The 19,041-nt window shown below is 30.0% G+C and overlaps 1 protein-coding gene across 27 annotated transcripts in view; it reads left to right on the top strand.

Annotated features, from left to right (window-relative positions):
- LOC145297875 (inositol hexakisphosphate and diphosphoinositol-pentakisphosphate kinase 2-like) overlaps positions 1-19,041 on the top strand; it is a 375,735-nt gene that overhangs the window by 63,966 nt on the left and 292,728 nt on the right. The window contains exon 1 of one of the 27 annotated variants that reach the window (XM_080144289.1): positions 4,909-4,956. The exons of the other annotated variants lie outside the window; for them this stretch is intronic. Within the exon in view, the coding sequence (XP_080000415.1) occupies positions 4,948-4,956 (9 nt within the window). The 5' untranslated portion in view covers positions 4,909-4,947. Of the gene's footprint in view, positions 1-4,908; positions 4,957-19,041 lie in introns of those variants that run through there. 27 annotated transcript variants of the gene reach the window in all.

Below are 19,041 nucleotides of genomic sequence, written 5' to 3'. Positions count from 1 at the left end.
TTTATTCATAACAATAATAATATTTGCTCTCTATAACTTGATTCTATCTGTCAGCAAGCTTATAAATGCCTCGCTTGTAAATATTTTTAGGTTTTGATGTGAAATATAAATCTAACTCTTGTTTAATCTCCCCTTTTGATGTTAACCTAAGGCCTAATGGTTCTGTAATCCTCGAAATAAGTGATATTTTGAAGGATCTAGATTAGGAGAATAATCAGAATGGGGCAAGATTACCCAGCTAAGTTCTCCTAGATCTTTGGTCAGTAGTTTTCTGTGAGGACAAACATTATCATGATGCAAGATGATTCCTTTCTATTGAACGTCATTTTCAGATCAACATGGATGAGATGCGTTAATAATCTGTAAGAAAAAATAATAAATTAATCATGATAATATGTTTAAATAACAATATGCATAAAATAAATTACAATGGTCCATGGCCCTTCTACAAACCAGCAAAAAATTTTGCATCTGCCTGATAAAAGTTTTTGAAAAATTAAAGCAATCCTTTGTACATTTTATATGATGATAATAAATTATGATCATTTAATAATTTAGTGAAAACTATTTTTCATGTACTTCATAAAATTTTCTTAAACTGATCTAAATTAGATATTTAATTGAAAAAAATTGAGGGCATTATTATTTTGAAGTAGTTAATAAAGATAGTTTGTGTTGTCTCTTAGATTTTAACAATTAAAACAAAATATTCACATTATTTTTCTTCATTTTATCATAATGTTTTAAATTAGTTCTTTAGATGTTAAATAATATCTTGGATTGTTTGCACTGTAATTACTCAAGTGACATTTTTAACTTTAGTACTTATGCAGATTACGGATTGTGCTATTTTTAGATACGGTTTTCAAGTTAAATTCAATTTTTACAGTATCTTTGTGTATTAGATTGTTAGGGAAAAGTACAGAATAGTTACAAAACTCCCTCCTCTCACCATATTAAGAGTGGGTTTCTAAATAATAACGGTATTATTTCAAAATGGTTTGTATTCTGCATAAGTATCTGAACTTTCTTTGTCTTTTAAAGACAACCTTTATTTTTAATGACACAGTTGCTTAAGTGGCTAAAGATATTTTTAAAAATCTAAATATTGTAACAAGTTGTACTTAAAATTATTGACAAGTGCATCTTAAAAATTATTTTTTTCTTTAAAAACAATTTGCATGTATAAATCGGTGCCTTACCCTTAATTGGAATATGTTAATTTATGTCATATTTTCTGTTAAGCAATAGACATAATACCCCTGGAAAAAATATGGACAGCAATTATGGAATATACCTCAAATTAATTATTGTTAAAATTGATTAATCAAGAAACATTGTTTTTAATATTAGGTAGAGGTAATAATTACAGAATCACTAAAAGAAAGAATTATGAAATCACAAAAAAAAAATAGTTTGTGTTGTCTCTTAGATTTTAACAATCATTAGTTTTTAAGACATGAATTAAAGTAATGAAAAGCTACTTTGCCTTAAGTGATTTTCAACTTTATCAAATAGATCAAACGCAGTCAAAGTCGTCTGACGGCTACATTTTCTATTGTTTACAACATTAAGATGTAGGGGAAGGCGTCACTCCTTTCTATGGATTGCTCCACTTACCCTTGATCCACACCTTATAATTCTGAGTGTTTAACAAGTACTAATTATTAAGTCTTTGGTATGACTTGAGCGAGGATTGAATGTTGGTCACTCAAACTCTCAGTGAACATTCTCACCATTATGATCATTATATTTTCAAGCCTTATCTTGAAGCAGTATTTGAAGCAGTATTTTTTTATTTCCACCATATTTGATCAGATTAAGATCCAGACTATTGGCCATTTTGTTGAGTTGATTTGTGATTTTTTAAGAAAATCTTTAACCATCTTTGCTATATGAGATGATGTATTATAATTAAAAAAAAAACTTCCTCATCATCAAATATATTTTTGATTGATGAAATTAGAAAACTAACCAAACTTTGAATGTACACTTGTGTATTAATTGTTGATGTAATGATTGTCGCCTACTTTGTTTTTTTTACTTACAAGTCCATAAATGACTAAGTGGATTTTGTTTTGTTTTCACCAAGTAGTCAGTACTGTGACTATCTAAATAAGAAAGTGAAAAACATTGGGGCTGTGTGAGAATCTATTGATCACTATAAAGAAGAGTAACATAAAATGGTATGGTCATGTCTCTTGGTCACCAGATCTCACAAAGACAATCCTTCAAGAAACTGTACAGGGAGGAAGAGTAAGGGGCAGACAAAGCGCTTGGAGGACAACATCTGAGAGTGAACAGAACTGCCACTGAGTAACAGGTTCAGGGAAGTAGAAAATCGGGAAGGTTGGAAAAAAGTTAGTTGCCAGGTCATCTTTGATACCTCAATTGTCATCCAGACTACGGGACAGATGATGCTGAGATAATAAGTCATGATATATTTTGTTGAGGTGACAGAGAAAAGTTCCAGAATTCTTATCATGATCAATGCAGATTCATGATTTTGTGCTACTAAATATAAACATCATCCACACTTCATGATTTTGTTTTTGTTAGTCTATTGTAGTCTTACTTTCTCACGTGTACCTGTTAAGATTGGCTTTTGTATGTAAACTCCATTTCATTCAGCCTGTTTCTGACAGACATTAACCACCCATTTATTTTTCATTTGCGTGGTTGTCCATTTTCTATTTGCAAACGATACTGCTTTAAGGATTTTATCCTAATCTGCATGCTTCCAATATTTTTAAAACTTGCTGCAAAATGCTAAATGAGAATAATCTATTATATTCGTCATTCCATATTTATTTTTCTTTGTGAAAGATTTTTATAATTTTTCCTCTTGCTTCCACTGAAATGTCTCTGATTGAAGCCATGCTCTGGAATACTAGGGGTACCATCTTTCTTATTACAGCTGGTTAATGTTACTTGCCCTTTTGGCCAAGATCAGAGTGTAGTGTCTGTTCTTCAGATGCGGCACTTCCATTTCTCGTTCTCTTTCAGTGGAGGAGAAATCCTTCACGACTGAGACAATTTTTATTTTTGTACCTTTTCTCCACGTTAAAAAAACGACCCTGGTGTCTAACTCTGTCCCGTGGGGAGGCATTGTAAATAGGTACAGCTGGTTAATGTTTACCAAGAAAATCTTAACCAATAAATTTGATCATTTCTTTTTTTTTTTTAAACAAATTCAACAAGAAGGATTTACTCTAAAAAGCAGGTATAACAATATGACAAATCTCTCTCGCTCTTAGCAAGTTGATTCCCTTGATAGGGAGTCATTCTTGTTGTTGATTTCGGTATTCTTTCTCCAAAATTTACTTTATTGCATAATCTTCAAAGAATCTTTGGACATGTTCTGGATACACAATCCTGCTATTTTATTCTGTGCTTTTCCAATTTTTCCACCATTAGCAAAGGAATCTCTTTATCACTATGGATCTGGTTTGTTTCGTGCTTTACCTACCACAAAATCTTTTATTGGGAAATTCTTCCTTAGATGCTCTGCATACATTGCTTTCAGGAACTCTTCTGACGATGTGACCAAACCAGTTCCTTTTCCATTTGTTAACTTTAATATCATTTTGAAACCTGAGTTTCTTTAATTTGAATGGTCTTCTAGCAATCAAGATTGATTCTACTAACCATTTTCGCAATACAAAAAAACTATACTTATCCTCTGACTTTAACTTTTAAGTCTTATAAACATATGTAGTTATTGGAACCACAAGTGCATTGTAGAGTCTATGTTTAAAAATATTCACATCTTTTCTGCTTCAGATGATTTTCTATTTACATAATTCAATACATTCAGAACTGGGAATCTAGAATAAACCCAAATTATCAAATTTTTCAAAAATTGTTTTAGTTGATTTTGATATCACAATTAAATTTATCAATTTTTTTTTGCATTTTGATGCGTTTATCTTTAGTTCTCTTTTGAAGTATGCATTTTCTGATTCTTCAGTTGAATATTGTAGCTTTGCTAATCTTTCCACCATTTGCAAAGGAAGCTCTATATTGTTGCAGATCTTATCAGTTTAGTGCTTTGGAGGTCTGTCACAAGGTCTTTTACTGGAAAATTCTTCATTGAATGCTTCGTATACATTGCTTTCAAGACCTCTTCTGACAACATAGCCAAACCAGCTAATTCTTCTTCTTAAATTTAAGTAATTCTATAATTGCTTCCTCTATTTTATGTCAAACAACTTGATTATTAAAATAAATTATTTTAATTAATTTGAGGTATGTGTGTCAGACTTATCTTGCCAAATAAAGAGAAGACAAATTGTATTTTGTCGATCTGACAAACTTGTAAGATGTCGATGAAGCTATGATGAAATGACATGACACATGCTTCATTGGCCAAAATGAGGTTAACTCCAAAGCGAGATTCCTGTTTCTTACTACAGACCGAGAAGGAATAAAAAGAGATGGTTTTTGGTTGAGCAGCAGTTTTTGTATCTGGAACTGGTGCAGGCTAAACCCATGATTCAGATAAAAAGAAAAAGAAACAATTCACCTCCTGCTTTGGCAAAGTAAATCTCTGTCATAGTTTATTCCATGAAGGCAGTAGTTTATCTATTAAATGTAATGCATTTTGTCACAGATTTGTGCTTATTTTATTTCTTATGGATAAAAAATAATGGAAGAAATGTTTTTTAAAAGTATTTAGTCCATATTTTGTTTCCAGGGGTAGCATATCTGCAAGAAAAATAATGTATCAAAAAAAAAAAATCGCCAGAATCAAACATTAAATGCATTGCTATTGCTTAAAACTCATTTAAATTTAATACATTCTGCTCTCTTGAATTGAAATAAGAATTCATTCATTTTTTTGCTCTTAAACTTTTGCTATTCAGATTAGTTGTCAGTATCTAAATACCTTAATTGCAGCAACAGTGTTATCCATGTTATCCAGACGATTATCTAACTGCAAAGCATATGTATCAAGTGAGTTGATGTATCAAAGAAATTAAAATAAGCTTTTGTGTAACCCAACAATGCCGAAACGCATGTTGGCAGCTTTTGCTTAATCAGGAATTTCGGAACAACTTATAACTATATGGTGGCAGCTTTTTTCTTCCTCTTTCTTTCTTTAAAACCCGATTTCTTTTTATCCATATGCATAAACCCCCCTCCCCTTCATACTCTTCTGCAGTTCATAGAAGCAGTGACACAAAAAATATTTAAACTGATTTTTCTCTCTTCAATTTTATTACTTTTTACTCATTTTTGAATTTTTGAGAGGAGTAATGATAATTTGGATTATTTGGACTACTGTTCTCATCTTGAGGGTTATTTTCACAATGTTTTGAGAATCTGCATGGAATTTTGAACAGAACCCTTTATTTAATCCATATGAGTAGCATGCTCTTGTTCTGTCAGCCATGATCAAGTAAAAGTCATAAGTAATTTACAATTGTATTTTGATTTTCATCCACCCTGAGGATTGAACCTTCAACCTCCAGAAGAGTATCACTTACAACTGAAATTTACCAAATACTCTAACGGTTACGCCATGGGTCCAAAATTCTGTACAGATTATAAATATAAACAAAGATTTTCAAGGTCAACAAAATACTCCTGAAGAAGGTCAAAGGTTACATTGACCAAAATGTTGTAAAGATAACACCCAAGATAAGAACAGTATTCTGAAGAGTACAAATTACTTTTTACTTAATTTAAGTATTTTTGAAGAAAAGTAATTTAAAAAAATAAATTAAAGATAATGGGTATCCTGAAAGGATCTTGAATAATAATAATAATGTAATGTATTTTACAAAGTAGGTATACAATTAAAGATTCTGAAAAAAAAGTAGGAGATAATCTTTAATTATTATTTATGCATACTAAGTTTAGAGTGTATATCTTTGAATTTATTTTAATATGTAGCATTTGAAAAATAAATTGAGATTTTTAGTAAAGATATTAAGTTCTAGTAAAACAGCTGTTTTATAATTGTTTTTTTTTAAATTGTCCTTATGCCAGACACATCTTCATTTTATTATAATTACCTTTCAGTTTGGATAAACATTTTGTTTGTAAAATCTTTCAAATTCTGGTGTAATAATTAAAGAAGAGATAAATATTAAGCATAATAAATAAATAATCCAATGAAAAGCAGGTTGTTATATTTTTTGAGAAATTATCTTTCAACAGAGGAATATTGTGAGAAACAGTTTAAAATACTAAAACTGAAAAATATAAAACATTAATGAAAACATAAAATATTGCATTAAGTTGTGTCTTTGAAAAGTGATATATGGAAAACTATATAGAAAAGTGTGCGTCATCACATTAAGTATGAAAACACAAAAAATGTTGTTTTTAATTGGAAAGAAACTAAACGCTTGATTTGCTAAGTTCATATTGGTCAGGACCTTAACTCTAACAGATAACACAGATAATAGCCAACATAACTGAACACAAAAGTCTATACAAAGAAAGAATAATTAGCAATATGTTCCTTCATTTATTAAACAGTATAAACAAATTAATTTTCCTTGTTTTGTATATAAAATGTGACATTTGACCTAAACATAAAACAAGAAAAACAAATCAAAGTAATTACCAAGAAATGTACCATTCATATGCACAATAAAGTTTCATTATCATTTTATTCTGCACTGTATTTTTCCATCCACTATACATTGCAAAGGTTTGGTCAAGGCGAATCCAGCCATCTTGAGATTTTGGTGTAGGATCTAAAACCACCTTGGATTTGGTTGTCATCTTTGTCTTTTCTTAGAAGCCTCCATCCTGAATCACATTTTTGCGATGCACACAATACATGTCTGTAACAGCGGAGACGATTTCCCTTTGTTTTCTCTGAGATCAATGTAATGTAATCTAATGGTAGCAAATATAGACATTTCAGGTATAGTTACCGTTTATAGTTTGTGGAGTGAAATTAAAAATGGCCTCCAAAACCAATATGAACTTGTGCATTCACTACACAGGTTGTAATCGTTCCTCTCATTGTGCTGGTCCAAACTTGTTGTTTGATCCAGTCAGCACTGTAATGAAGGAATTCTCTCTTCTGACAAAAAAGCACCAGTCCAGCTTATAGACAAATAACAGTTGTTTATTTTTGAGAAATTACAAATAAGTGGTACCTGATGACTTAAGCTGAATGGCAGACTTTCAGAATGAAATCGTTTATCCCAACCAACTAAAAAACATCAGTCCAACTGGACACAGCAGACCTTCTGTTCCTAAGGATCACCAAAAAAACAACTGCCTGCCTCAAATGTTCAACTGTCTCCTGGACCATCCCACTGCTCCTCCTTTGAAAGGTTTTCTCTGACTGCCTCCCCTTCCCATTTCCTAGAATCTTTTCATCCCTGACTGTTTCTGGTCTTTATTAGTGGTTATCATTCAACCACCCAAGGTTTACTCCTCAAGATATCCACTGGAAATACCAGCCAGTGTCCATCCGAGGAGCTTATCTGCAAATAATTTTGGATATCACTTTTTTTCAAATAGGTCGATCCTAGCATGAACCCCAGTTCAGTAAGATACTCATTTTACTTTAAACAAAGAAAACATCTTTTGGATGACCATACTTTGATTCAGAGATATTTTCAATTCTCTATATCCCCCTCCCCTCTTCCTTTGATCAAGCATCTATCACCTTTTATATATAAGTAGAGATAATGGTTTTCATTGAATGTATTTATTTCTTCACGTTTCAATACATTACAATTGTCACATTTTTATTAAAAATATTTTGCTTTTTCACACTTTTTCTCTTCACGTTTTTCATACTTTTCATATATATATTATTAAAGTCACAATATTTTGTAGGTTTCTGGTAAAATTTTATATTTTTCAATTTTAAAATTAAAATTTATTTTTGACATTATTTCTCTGAAAGTCAGATAAAAAAAAAACACTTTCTGAGGAAAATTAAACTTGAAAATGAACTGATTTTCATTTTACTATTCAAATATGAAGTACTTTTCATATAATGCAAGTTAAAAAAAAATAGAACAGATCACTCTTTCTGAAAGTGTTCAAAAAAAAAAAAAAAGAAAGAAAGGAAAGAGAAAAAATGAAAAAATATTTGCTTTTACTCAGTTTCCCTAAATAATTTGATTTATAGACAGCTTTTGCTCATGTGACAGAATGAGGATATATATATATATATATATATATATATATAATCACCTAAAAAGGTGTGTATGTGTATGTACACACACAATATTAGATGATTTTATTAATCAAAATTTTAATCTGTTTTATTTTATACATTCGGTTTCATTATCTAAAGTACTTCCAAAAACTTTTATAATGCATTTTCTTGCTATTGTTTTAGATATTCTGACTGAAATTTTATAATAAAGCATAATTATTGATATTAAAATGTGGACATCATATCTCCATGATTAGCTATTTCCATTCATCTTCAGTCCATTTAACTATGCTCTTAACTTTAACTTTGAAAGTCAATAAAGAAAGATAAATTAGTTAAGCTGCTGATGATTGTTTTTGTTTTCTTAAGTTACAGGAATTGTTATAGTGCTCACATGTACTACAACTTGTCAAAGTGTATGTTTATGGAGTGAGGACATTGTCGAATTATACTTATTAGTGCTGTCTCTGAGAACATTATCTGTACTGTTACTCGGACATCGCTGGAAATTTCGGATCTGGACAAACAGACTTCCTTGGTAGGTGTCCTGACCGAATGTGATCAGCGTTCAGTCCATACTCATAGCTAAATTTGCTACTCATGCTTGACTACTTTATTAATATTGAAGAAAACAATATTTTAATTAGTCTACCTTTGGGATGTTTGATGTCATCAGTTAGGGGTGGTTTGTTGTAGAAGAAAAACACTTCCTGTTATCAAGTGTTATTTGGGCAATTTCAAAAAGAATTATGTTTTAAAAGATACATCATCTCTGCAGCCAATAATCGATATAGACAGTTTGGTTCATGTTGCATCCATTCTGAGCATGAAAAAAATGTTTCTGAAAATCATGTGAGCTGTGCTGTTTTCTGACTTTGTAGGCATGTCGGCGTGTGTTAGACAGAATCTTTTTATCTCTGTACTTGTTTTAATAGTAATAGTATAGAATGTGCTCTGATGAACTCATAGCACTGGTGCCCCCTTTTATGTAATAATCTTTGAACTAACTGAACAAGCAACAAAATCCCATGCCTTCACTGTCCTCTGATGCTGGATAGCCATCTTCTTTGACAATTTCTTCCCTTGAACCTGAAAACTTTAAAGCTCCCTCCCTATGTACTGCTTCTCCAACTGTACTAACATGTGGAAATTTAAGTGTAATGTGAACAGACATTTCGCTGCTCAGCTCACTAGAGTGTTCCTGTATGCATGATTCCTAATTCACAATAACTCCTTAAGTCTTGGCGGTAATTTACCATGTTTGGAGTAATATAAAAAGAAATAATAATAAAAGATGGAGATCATAAAAGTACTTGTTGTTGGTAAGATAGTTAATAATTTTGTCGATGTTTACAAAGTCAGTTGCTAGACGTTTGTACTTTAATAAATCTAAGCTCATGAAAGCAAGACATTTAGAGTATGTAAGATGTCTGATGAAGAGTATTTGCTTAGTGGCACATCTCTGAATCGTTTCCAGGAGGACAATATCATGTGCGATACTGATTATGTGAGTTTTAAATTTTCTTAAGTTACAAATGAATACGATTGAATTTAGGAAAGTTTTTTTTTTTTGTTTTATTTTTTGTGAGGAGATTTTTGTTTTATTAATATCCATAATTATTTATAAATATACTTTTTTTTCACTCTATGAAAACAAATTTCTCCATTAAAATAAAATATTTTAATAAATTAGAGATAAAAAAAAACTTTGCCATTTTCATAAAAAATATTATAGCTGCCTGATTTATTGGTTTAATGAATGCAATTCATCTTCTTAACCTTTTTTGTACCAATGTTCCTTAAATGGAACATAGTTTTCAACATACTATAGAAATTGTAATTTTGCTTTAAATTCAATTTTTATAAGTTATTTCTATTAAAGTAGCTTCATTTTACTCCAGATTTATGAAAACTTTTATAAATTATTCTTATAGTTATATTTAAAGCAAAATTACAATTTCTATAGTATGTTGAAAACTATGTTCCATTTAAGGAACATTGGTACAAAAAAGGTTAATGAAGATAGATACTATCAATATGAATTATTGGATCAAATTTAATAATTTCATTATATATTTTTTTCAAATGAGATTTTTCATTTAACTTTCTAACTGGATGAATCTTTCTTAGTGTGATAGATTTGTTTTGTAAATTTATTTGTCACTTAAGAATATCCTATATTAATCAGACTAATTTTTGTGTCCTAATCATTTATGACAGGGTTTTTCAAACTTCTGGACTTGCGGACCTCTTTATATTTCAGGCTTCACCTTAGGTACCCCCTAATAAACGATTATGAAATTGACGCTCCGGCAGTAAAATGTCCGATTGCTTGGTGACGCCTTTCTTCTGATAACTGTGGCATGATAAGGACTGGGCATAATCTGCATTTTTTACCGGTTTTTAATCAGCCGTTGGCCGAAGATTGATCGTCTGTGATTTTTATTCTAGTGACAACAATATTAACAGCAAGGAGCGAGAAAAGCCCATAATGCTTAAAATATTAATATTAAATGAAAACGGCAATAGTATTTAACAAATAGTTTTATTGTCAATTACACACACGTAGGATTTTTCAATACACACTTAGTGAGAAGGATGTTCTTGCTTGACTTTGCACAAACTGTCAATTCTTGGCGATATTACTGACAAACTTACACGTAAGTCACTTTCTGGAGCAAGTCTGGATCTGTATTTGTTTTTCAGATTGGTCATTGCTGAAAATACTGCTTCGCATAAGTATGTTGTTGCAAACGGTAACAAAATCTTAACGGCCTTTCGAGATAACAATGGATATTCGGAGGCTACAGTGAGCCAAAATATCGAAACTTGTTGCTGTATAAAACTGATTTTTAAATTTCTGTCGCATGAATTTTCAGCCAGTTCTTCCAGTTTATTTCCTATTTTATAACTACCAGCTATTTCAACATTAAATGGATTCTGATCCAGTCAAAGTTTTCAATATTATCTGGAATATCTTTCGAGAAATATTTGTCAAAATGTTCGGCTAGTGGTATCAAATGTTGTTTAACATTTACAATTATCAAATCAACATTAACTGAATCATTGTTGCTGAGATATTCGTCCAGTGTAGGGAACATATCTAACGTTTTCTTACTAACTCCATATATTCATTTTTTTCTTGAAAGCTTGTATTTTGTCATGATTAAATAAAATATTTGAATATCTTCCTTGTAGAGATAAATTTCTTACTAACTTTTGTAGTCCATATATTCAGTTTTTTCTTGAGGGCTTGTATTTTGTTATGATTAAATAAAATATTTGAATATCTTCCTTGTAGAGATAAATTCAGTCTGTTAAGTTTGTTGAATATATCTGCCAGATAAGCAACTTTGCAAAGCCAAATTTTATCGGCCATTATCGAAGCCAGTTTAGCATCATGAACACACAGAAACATCAACAGTTCTCTAAGTTCAAATAAACGCTGAATTACTTTACCTCGTTATAGCCATCTTGAATGTTCAGCCCCCATCTCACCACAGAGTATTGCAAAAAACGACTAAACAGTGGTCTGATTTGAATGAAATTTATCAAGATAACAAGACTTTGGACAAAGAAGAATCAGTTTTTTTGGCAACCAGATCTTCTCGATGAATCATGCAATGTGTTTCAGTGATATTAGGTGCTGCTTTTTAACATGACCCACAACACCTGAATGAATACTGGCCATTGACGCTACCCCATCTGTACATATGCCAATACACTGGCTCTATAACAAGGCTGATTGAGAAAGAAAAGAGTCCAATACTTAAAAACTTCCTCACCAGTTGTTCTAGTGGGCAGCATTTCACTTTCCCAACAATACACCATAAGTTGAGATCCACTGGTACTATCTGTGCTTTCATCAAGTTGTAATGCAAAAATGCCTGTTTTCACTTTCGCTGTCAATTAACTGAGTTTTTATGTCTTCTGACATATCTTCTATTCTTTGCGCAATTGTGTTTTCTGACAGTGGCACAGCTTTCAATTTCGCAGCACATTTTTCATCCAAAACTGCCTCACACATGTTTATTGCACAGGGCAAAAAAGCAAAATTTGATAAAATATTTTTCGTATAAATAATGCAAACCTAGTCATTTAGGAACATAAATAAGTAAAAACTCAGATATTCAGACATAAGGGATTCCTGTCACGCGATCAATGCTCAAGCCCCGTTGTAATCCTGTTCTGTACTACACAGGAGATTTAATTTTGTACTACACAGGAGATTTAATTTTATGTAAAAAAACTATGCAGGAACACAACGTTGAATATATTTCAACGGCAATAACAAATAACAACTCTTTACATTTTTATAAATGTTCAAAATCAGAGGAAAAAGAAAAAAATACATTTCATAAAAATGAAAATTTTGGAGTGTAGGATTTGTGCCGATCAAGTACCTTGCTTCCTTTTTCATTGTTGCTATATACGCACTATAAACAAATTTATTAAATTTTCAACTGAAAAAGGAATTTTGTTGTATTAAAGAGGTTAAACGTATTTCTACCAGTTAGAATAAAATCCCAAAACAAAACGTTTATTATTTCAAACCCTTTTGACATTTAAAATTTTAAAACTCACAATCAGTAATTAAGTCAATGCTAAAGAACATGAAAAGAATAAAGAAAGTAACCAAAAAATATTTAAAATAAAAAAGGCATATGGATTACCTAGCAGAAATAAACTATTTATTTAAAGAAAGTTCTTCCATATGTCGGCCAATAAATAAAATCATTATGAAAGGACAACAGATGTTTCATTTGTTTAAATTATGAAGTTGGTTAAAATAAGATGTTATAAATAATAGGTAACAAGTATTTTAATATAACAAATTGTAACTACGTACTTTAAATTAAAAACTATCAATAATCTTATTTAAAAATTTTTAATGTTTCTACAAAAAAACATAAAATGTGTACCAATCACGATAGTAGAAGAAACAACTTTTGTTAAAAATACATATTTTGAATTTTTAGTGCATCAGTTGTATGGTAATAGATAAGTAATTACCAGAATAAAAAAAAAAAAACTAACAAATGTTTAAAATAGATTTAGTTTACCACATTTATTAATTTATTATTAAAAGTTTATTAAATTAAACCATCAGGCAAAATTTAAAATTGGTGGTGCTGATGGGGTTCCATTAAAGTGAAGACCTTGAATTTAACTACAAAATTAAAATTTTAGGTACATACATTTACAGATAAAAGAAGAAAAATTTCGATTAGAAAACATATATAAAATCAAATTACCCATAAAAAGTTTTTGCTGTCGGGCCACAGACCCCCTGTTTTGTCCTTGTGGACCCCCTGAGGTTCGTGGACTACAGTTTGAAAACTCCTGATTTATGAGTGCTAACATTTATGCTTTTTTGACTTATTGGCATAAATTGAAAAATTCATCACGTAAGAGTTTAGTGGAAATAAGGAATTGTTTTTCTTTTACAATAATTGATTAAAAATTAATTAAAAAAAAAGTTCATTGAGAATTATTATTCTTAAAAATTATTATTCTTAAAGATTTTGTCATCTTTAATTGATGTGTAAAGAGATTCTGATTTGAATCAATTCAGGAAGAAAATATGGAAACCTATTACTAAATCTGTAGAAATACATGCACTCTCTAGGTGAAAATTCTAAACAGTTTCTGCAAAACACGTTTCTGTTCAATCAGCGATACTATAACATGAATGTGTGAAAATTGAGAGATTCTAAATGTTTTTTTTCTTCTTAAAATTGGAAAATCATGAGGACTACTGAAGTCTGTAAAATTGAAATAGTTAGTGAAATTAAAAAAAATATTGAGGAAAGCAACCTTTTCAAATTATTCAATGTTGTAATTAAAATATATAAACAAAAATAATAAATTAATTCCAATTTTGCATTTGTTTTAAAGAAATACATTGAGAAAACTTGTCAGATAATTTAAAAAGTTAAGCCATTATATCAGTACATATAAAACTGTTTTGGTTTAATATAAGTTTTTATTAAGATATTATTCATAGTTTTGGTTACAAACAAAACCAAATTTCCATTATAATATGATGATTAAGAATTAGCAAATAAAAAGAAAATCTTTTTAAATAGTCATTATTATTTCAGTAAAAATTTGTTTTAGTTTCTGTGAAACACTAGCTTGCTACACTCACATGACACTTATTGACTTGTGGAACTTTTATATGGTGATAGTCTATATTCAAGAAATCTCGCAAGCAGTTTGTCATCCATAAGGGGGAGGTAATTTGGGAGATAATCCCTAACCCTCTGCCTGAGTGGCAGAAGCATATCCATGTGCAGCTGAAGACATGGGTGACAATGTTCAGGAAGAATTTGGCTGAGATCTCAGGTCAACATGTACTCAGTTTCCAATGGTCAAATCATAATTGGTTATTTATTTTGTGCAACTTTGTTCAGAGCCACACCATGCATGAATTGGTATGATTCAGAATGTGGTGTGCAAACCACAGAAGAGTCCTGCTCAACTTGACCAGAGTGAACACCATTATAACAATAATAGCATTCAAGTTTAATCACAGGTATATTTTTAAAATGATCCCCATGGCACAATGGGTTTAGTTTAGAATCCAGAATTTTAAGGTTCAAATTTGACATGGTATACATCGAGAACACATAATTTCGCTGAATTATGCATAGATTAGAATAATTATATAATCCCATGAACTTAATATGATCATCTTGTATAATCTCTTTAAATTTGATTTTGGATCCGAATAGTTATGATTGAACAATATTGTTAAAAATAAATAACAAAATTTGTGAACTTGCTTGAATATAATAAAGTATTGATTCTTTCGATATGATTCATATTTCATAAAAGCTGAATAGATGTAAAAATCAAATCAAATATCTTTCATTATATGCTCTCTTCGCATCATTTTTCACAATCTTACTAGATATTATAAGTTTAATTTATACATGCAACATCTGTGTAAGTAGCTATGTCAGTTAGTTTGTAGGTCATAATTGACCTTGCTATTAAATTTATGACCTTGAAAATCAAGGATATCACTTAATGTACACATTTTCTAATGTTATAACTGAATAAACAATTCCTGTGATAAGATATTAGTGTGTCATCAGTTATACTCTCTGTATTTTATTTATACACCTGAATGGAGTGTTTGCTTATGTAGCACTTGGTATTCTCAAATGGTCACCCATCTAAATAGTGATATGGTTCAACATGAATTTGATCATTTTATGGGAATCAATGTGTCAACTTGATTTAGCTGGAACACACTGATGATCAAAATACTTTGTCACTTTAATGTATGAAATTAATTTTCTCAATGAAGATAAATTATTACTAAGTATCAGGCTTAATTTAATGTTTTCCTTATGTTTATTTTTAAAAATTGGACTATTTTATTCAACTTTCTAACTGAATGCATATTATTGTTATAGTCTTATATATTCATGGCAGATTTATTTTTCATCTATCACTTCAAGAGTTTTTAGGCATGTTTCTGTTAGTCTCTATATTTTTTTTCAAATAGTGGAAATATAGTAAGAGAAATATTTTACTTGATTTTTCAAATTTTTGTTTCTTATGATTTATTATCAGTAACTAGAAAAATATCCATCCAAGGCTGGGTAAATTAATTCCCGAACAGAAGAATTTTACACCAGTTTCATGTTTTTTTTACTCTAAACAAGGCAACTATCAGGGACATATGCTACAGGGGTACTATGTAGGGAGTTGGGCAGCAAGATGTCCTCTTATGAAGATTAATACTAATATATTATTTCTAATATACTTATTTCTAGAATTTTTATTTTAATTTTTCTAATTCAAAACTGTCAAATTTTTGGATTAACTTTAAGTAGATATTTAAATTCAGGAAATTCTTAATTAATAACTATGGATCAAATTTGATGTAAATCTGAAATATTTGAATTTTTAAATAGGAAATTGTGCTCATTATGACTCCTAAAAATTACTTATAATATTTAAAAAAAAAAAATGGAAATTTTGAATATAATTATTACTAACTATTGCTAAAATTTCACAAAAATCAAATCTACCTTAATTTTCACAAAGAGCTTAATTTCGCCTTTGTGCCTTCTCTTTAAAATGAAATTAACCTAAATATAGCTCTAATCGCTCATCCCTATCTTAAATTCATAATGATTGTTTAATAAGTTTATGAGTGAGAAATGTATAAACATATGCCTAACTTTATAGAAAATCTATGAATCTGCTTCTTTGAACACACGTGACCAGAGTTTTATTTTTTTTAATTTCAAGTTTTTGCTCCCGAATTTGACCATCCAATTTTTATCAGAGACAATGCTCTTCTTTCTATACATTGTATGTTATTAGCTCGCTCCTTTTGCTTCCGGTCAGACTGCTTTCTTTTTTTTAGATATCCCCTTATAAATTTTCAGCATTCTTTCCTGTTTTTTTACTCCTACCAATTACTAACATACCTTAACACATTTTTATCTCCTTAATATATTTTTTGCTTCAGACTCTTTCTAGTTTAAAATTCATTTTAAGAAGAAGAAGAAGAAGAAGAAAAACGTGTCATTCATGAAAGTTTTTAGGCAAAATGTAATGAGTGTATTAAGAATGACCTAAGTTATCTCTCTTGAATTAGAACTTTTTAGTGTAAAAATAATTATAAATAGTTAAGTATATTTGTATCTGTTGGTATTAGCCGAAGGAAGCTTCATGCTTTCCTTACAGACAATTCTATAAATTTACTTTGAAATATATATTTATGGGAATCGCTCCAGACAAGGCATTAAGCCACTTGATATAATGAACTAACGAATGAAAAATGAAAATGGAAAGGAGCTACCGGAATAGGAAGTTGTATTACAGTGAGATATCAATGAAATTTGATATGTTGTTGCAACTTATCAAAAACCCTCAAATGGGTCAGTCATATAACAACTACTTTTTCATAGTCTTTTTTAATAACTCTTTGAATAAACTTACAAAAGAATAAGATGCTTTTGAATTTATGTTTATTATATTTATTAGTGGTGGGACGATTAATCGGAATCGTTAATTGTAAGAATCATGTATTTTGGGGGCAATCAGAATCGCATCTTTAAAAAATACCTTAGATTTACAATTCTTTCATTACGATTCTCTTATATTTTTAAGTTGAACTGTTTGTTTGAAGTGAGATTAATGCTGTCAAAAATTCATGATAAAAACATCATAGAACTTTTCATAACATATTTAATATGATATACAAGAACTTTATTAACCACTTTAAAGGTAATTTTTATTTATCTTAATGAGTTTTCTTATTCCGTCACATACATAGGCATTGTCTGTCTCTTTCGAAACTTCGAGGCCCATGATTAGTAATCTGTTTGAACTGCTGCGAAATGTTAGGGGCCGTGAGGTAACATTTTTTTCATTTATTAAATTATGTTTATTTATGTATAAAACAGCCTAACTACATCAAGTCCATGAAAAAGTTGATGAATACTTAACCCTTAGAGAAAAAAATATTTTACAGTGCTCTTATTGCGAGTAAATGATGTTAAAAATCGGTGGTTTTTCCAACTGGTGACTAAAAAGAAAAAGGGGGAGGGGGGCTTATCTTTGGCAAGTTTTTTTTTTACAGACACTCTTCCATTAGTAAATGAATGAAAACTCTCATTAATAAATGAAAAATGTCTTGTCAACCTTTATATTTTTCAAAAATAAAACAAGCAAAGTCAAATTATTTAAACAATAAAAGGTTTACAACAATATATGTACCTTCTATTTTCGGAATGAAGGCTCTTTCAGGAAATATTTCTAAAACTAAAGTGAAACTGATCCCATGCTATCAGTTCGCAAAACTTTGACAATTGGTCCACTTTTTTGAAGTATCCCCCCCAAAAAAACTACATATTATGCTGACTGACAGTTCACTTAAGATCTTTCGAAAACTACAAAAGAAAGCAATCATTTTGCTATCTGTTAAATAAATGCGGTAAGTGAATTTAATATTTTTTTCTTTTAGAAATTTGCATTTCATTAAAATATTCTGCGAATGAAGCAATTAAACATTTCTTTTGGAACTTCTTTGCACAACAAAAACAAAACAAAAAAAATGTGTAAAATTTATTAAAAAAAGGAAAAAAGTTTAACTTTTTTATTTAATTCTTTGAACCTAACTTTGCAAACTGGTAAATGTTACCTTATGCTACAACAGAACACCAATCACTCTAATTTGGTATTTTAGGGGTATTCGAGGTCGCTGACAATTAATCTGATAATCAAACCCGCCGCAAATTCACCATTTGCATGGTATGAACCCCTAGACCTTGGGACTATTTTGTGCCATTTCACCACCTTCGGTAATGTTTTTCTTACATGATACGTTCGCTTATATCGCATAGGAATCTTTAAGCAATCATTTCAAATAGTTTAAAAAACAAATGTGGTTTATTTATTTATTTATTTATTTTTGTCTTATGTGGTTTTAATGGTTTTTAATTGATCTAAAAACGTTTTAATGGTTTTTAATTGATCTAAAAAAAGTTTTCACAAGCCACCAAAGTTTTCACATAACCACCAAACATTTTTATGTTTTTCATTCTTTTTGGGGGTGGGGGTATCAATTATAAGACTTGTGTAGTTTAACAGGTGCTTCTGCAGTTTAATTAACCATTTTTCTGTAAGTAACATGTTGACATTTGCCATTTCACAAAAATTCTGTTTACCGCACCACCACCGCTCCCCAATGTAAACAGAATTTTTGTGAAATAGTAAATGTTGGCGCATTACTTACAGAAAAACGGTTAATTACTGCAGAAACACCTGTTAATGGAATACCCCCTCCCCCCAAGAACGAAAAACATAAAAATGTGTTTTGTGCTTATGTTTTTGCAAACCATTATGAAAACTTTATTTTTTGATCAATTAAA

This window comes from Euprymna scolopes, chromosome 2 (assembly GCF_053919585.1).
Source record: "Euprymna scolopes isolate OS-2025 chromosome 2, ASM5391958v1, whole genome shotgun sequence".
Lineage (NCBI taxonomy): Eukaryota > Metazoa > Mollusca > Cephalopoda > Sepiida > Sepiolidae > Euprymna > Euprymna scolopes.
Note: the sequence above shows the minus strand (reverse complement) of the source record. Positions and strands in the feature narration are given on the sequence as shown.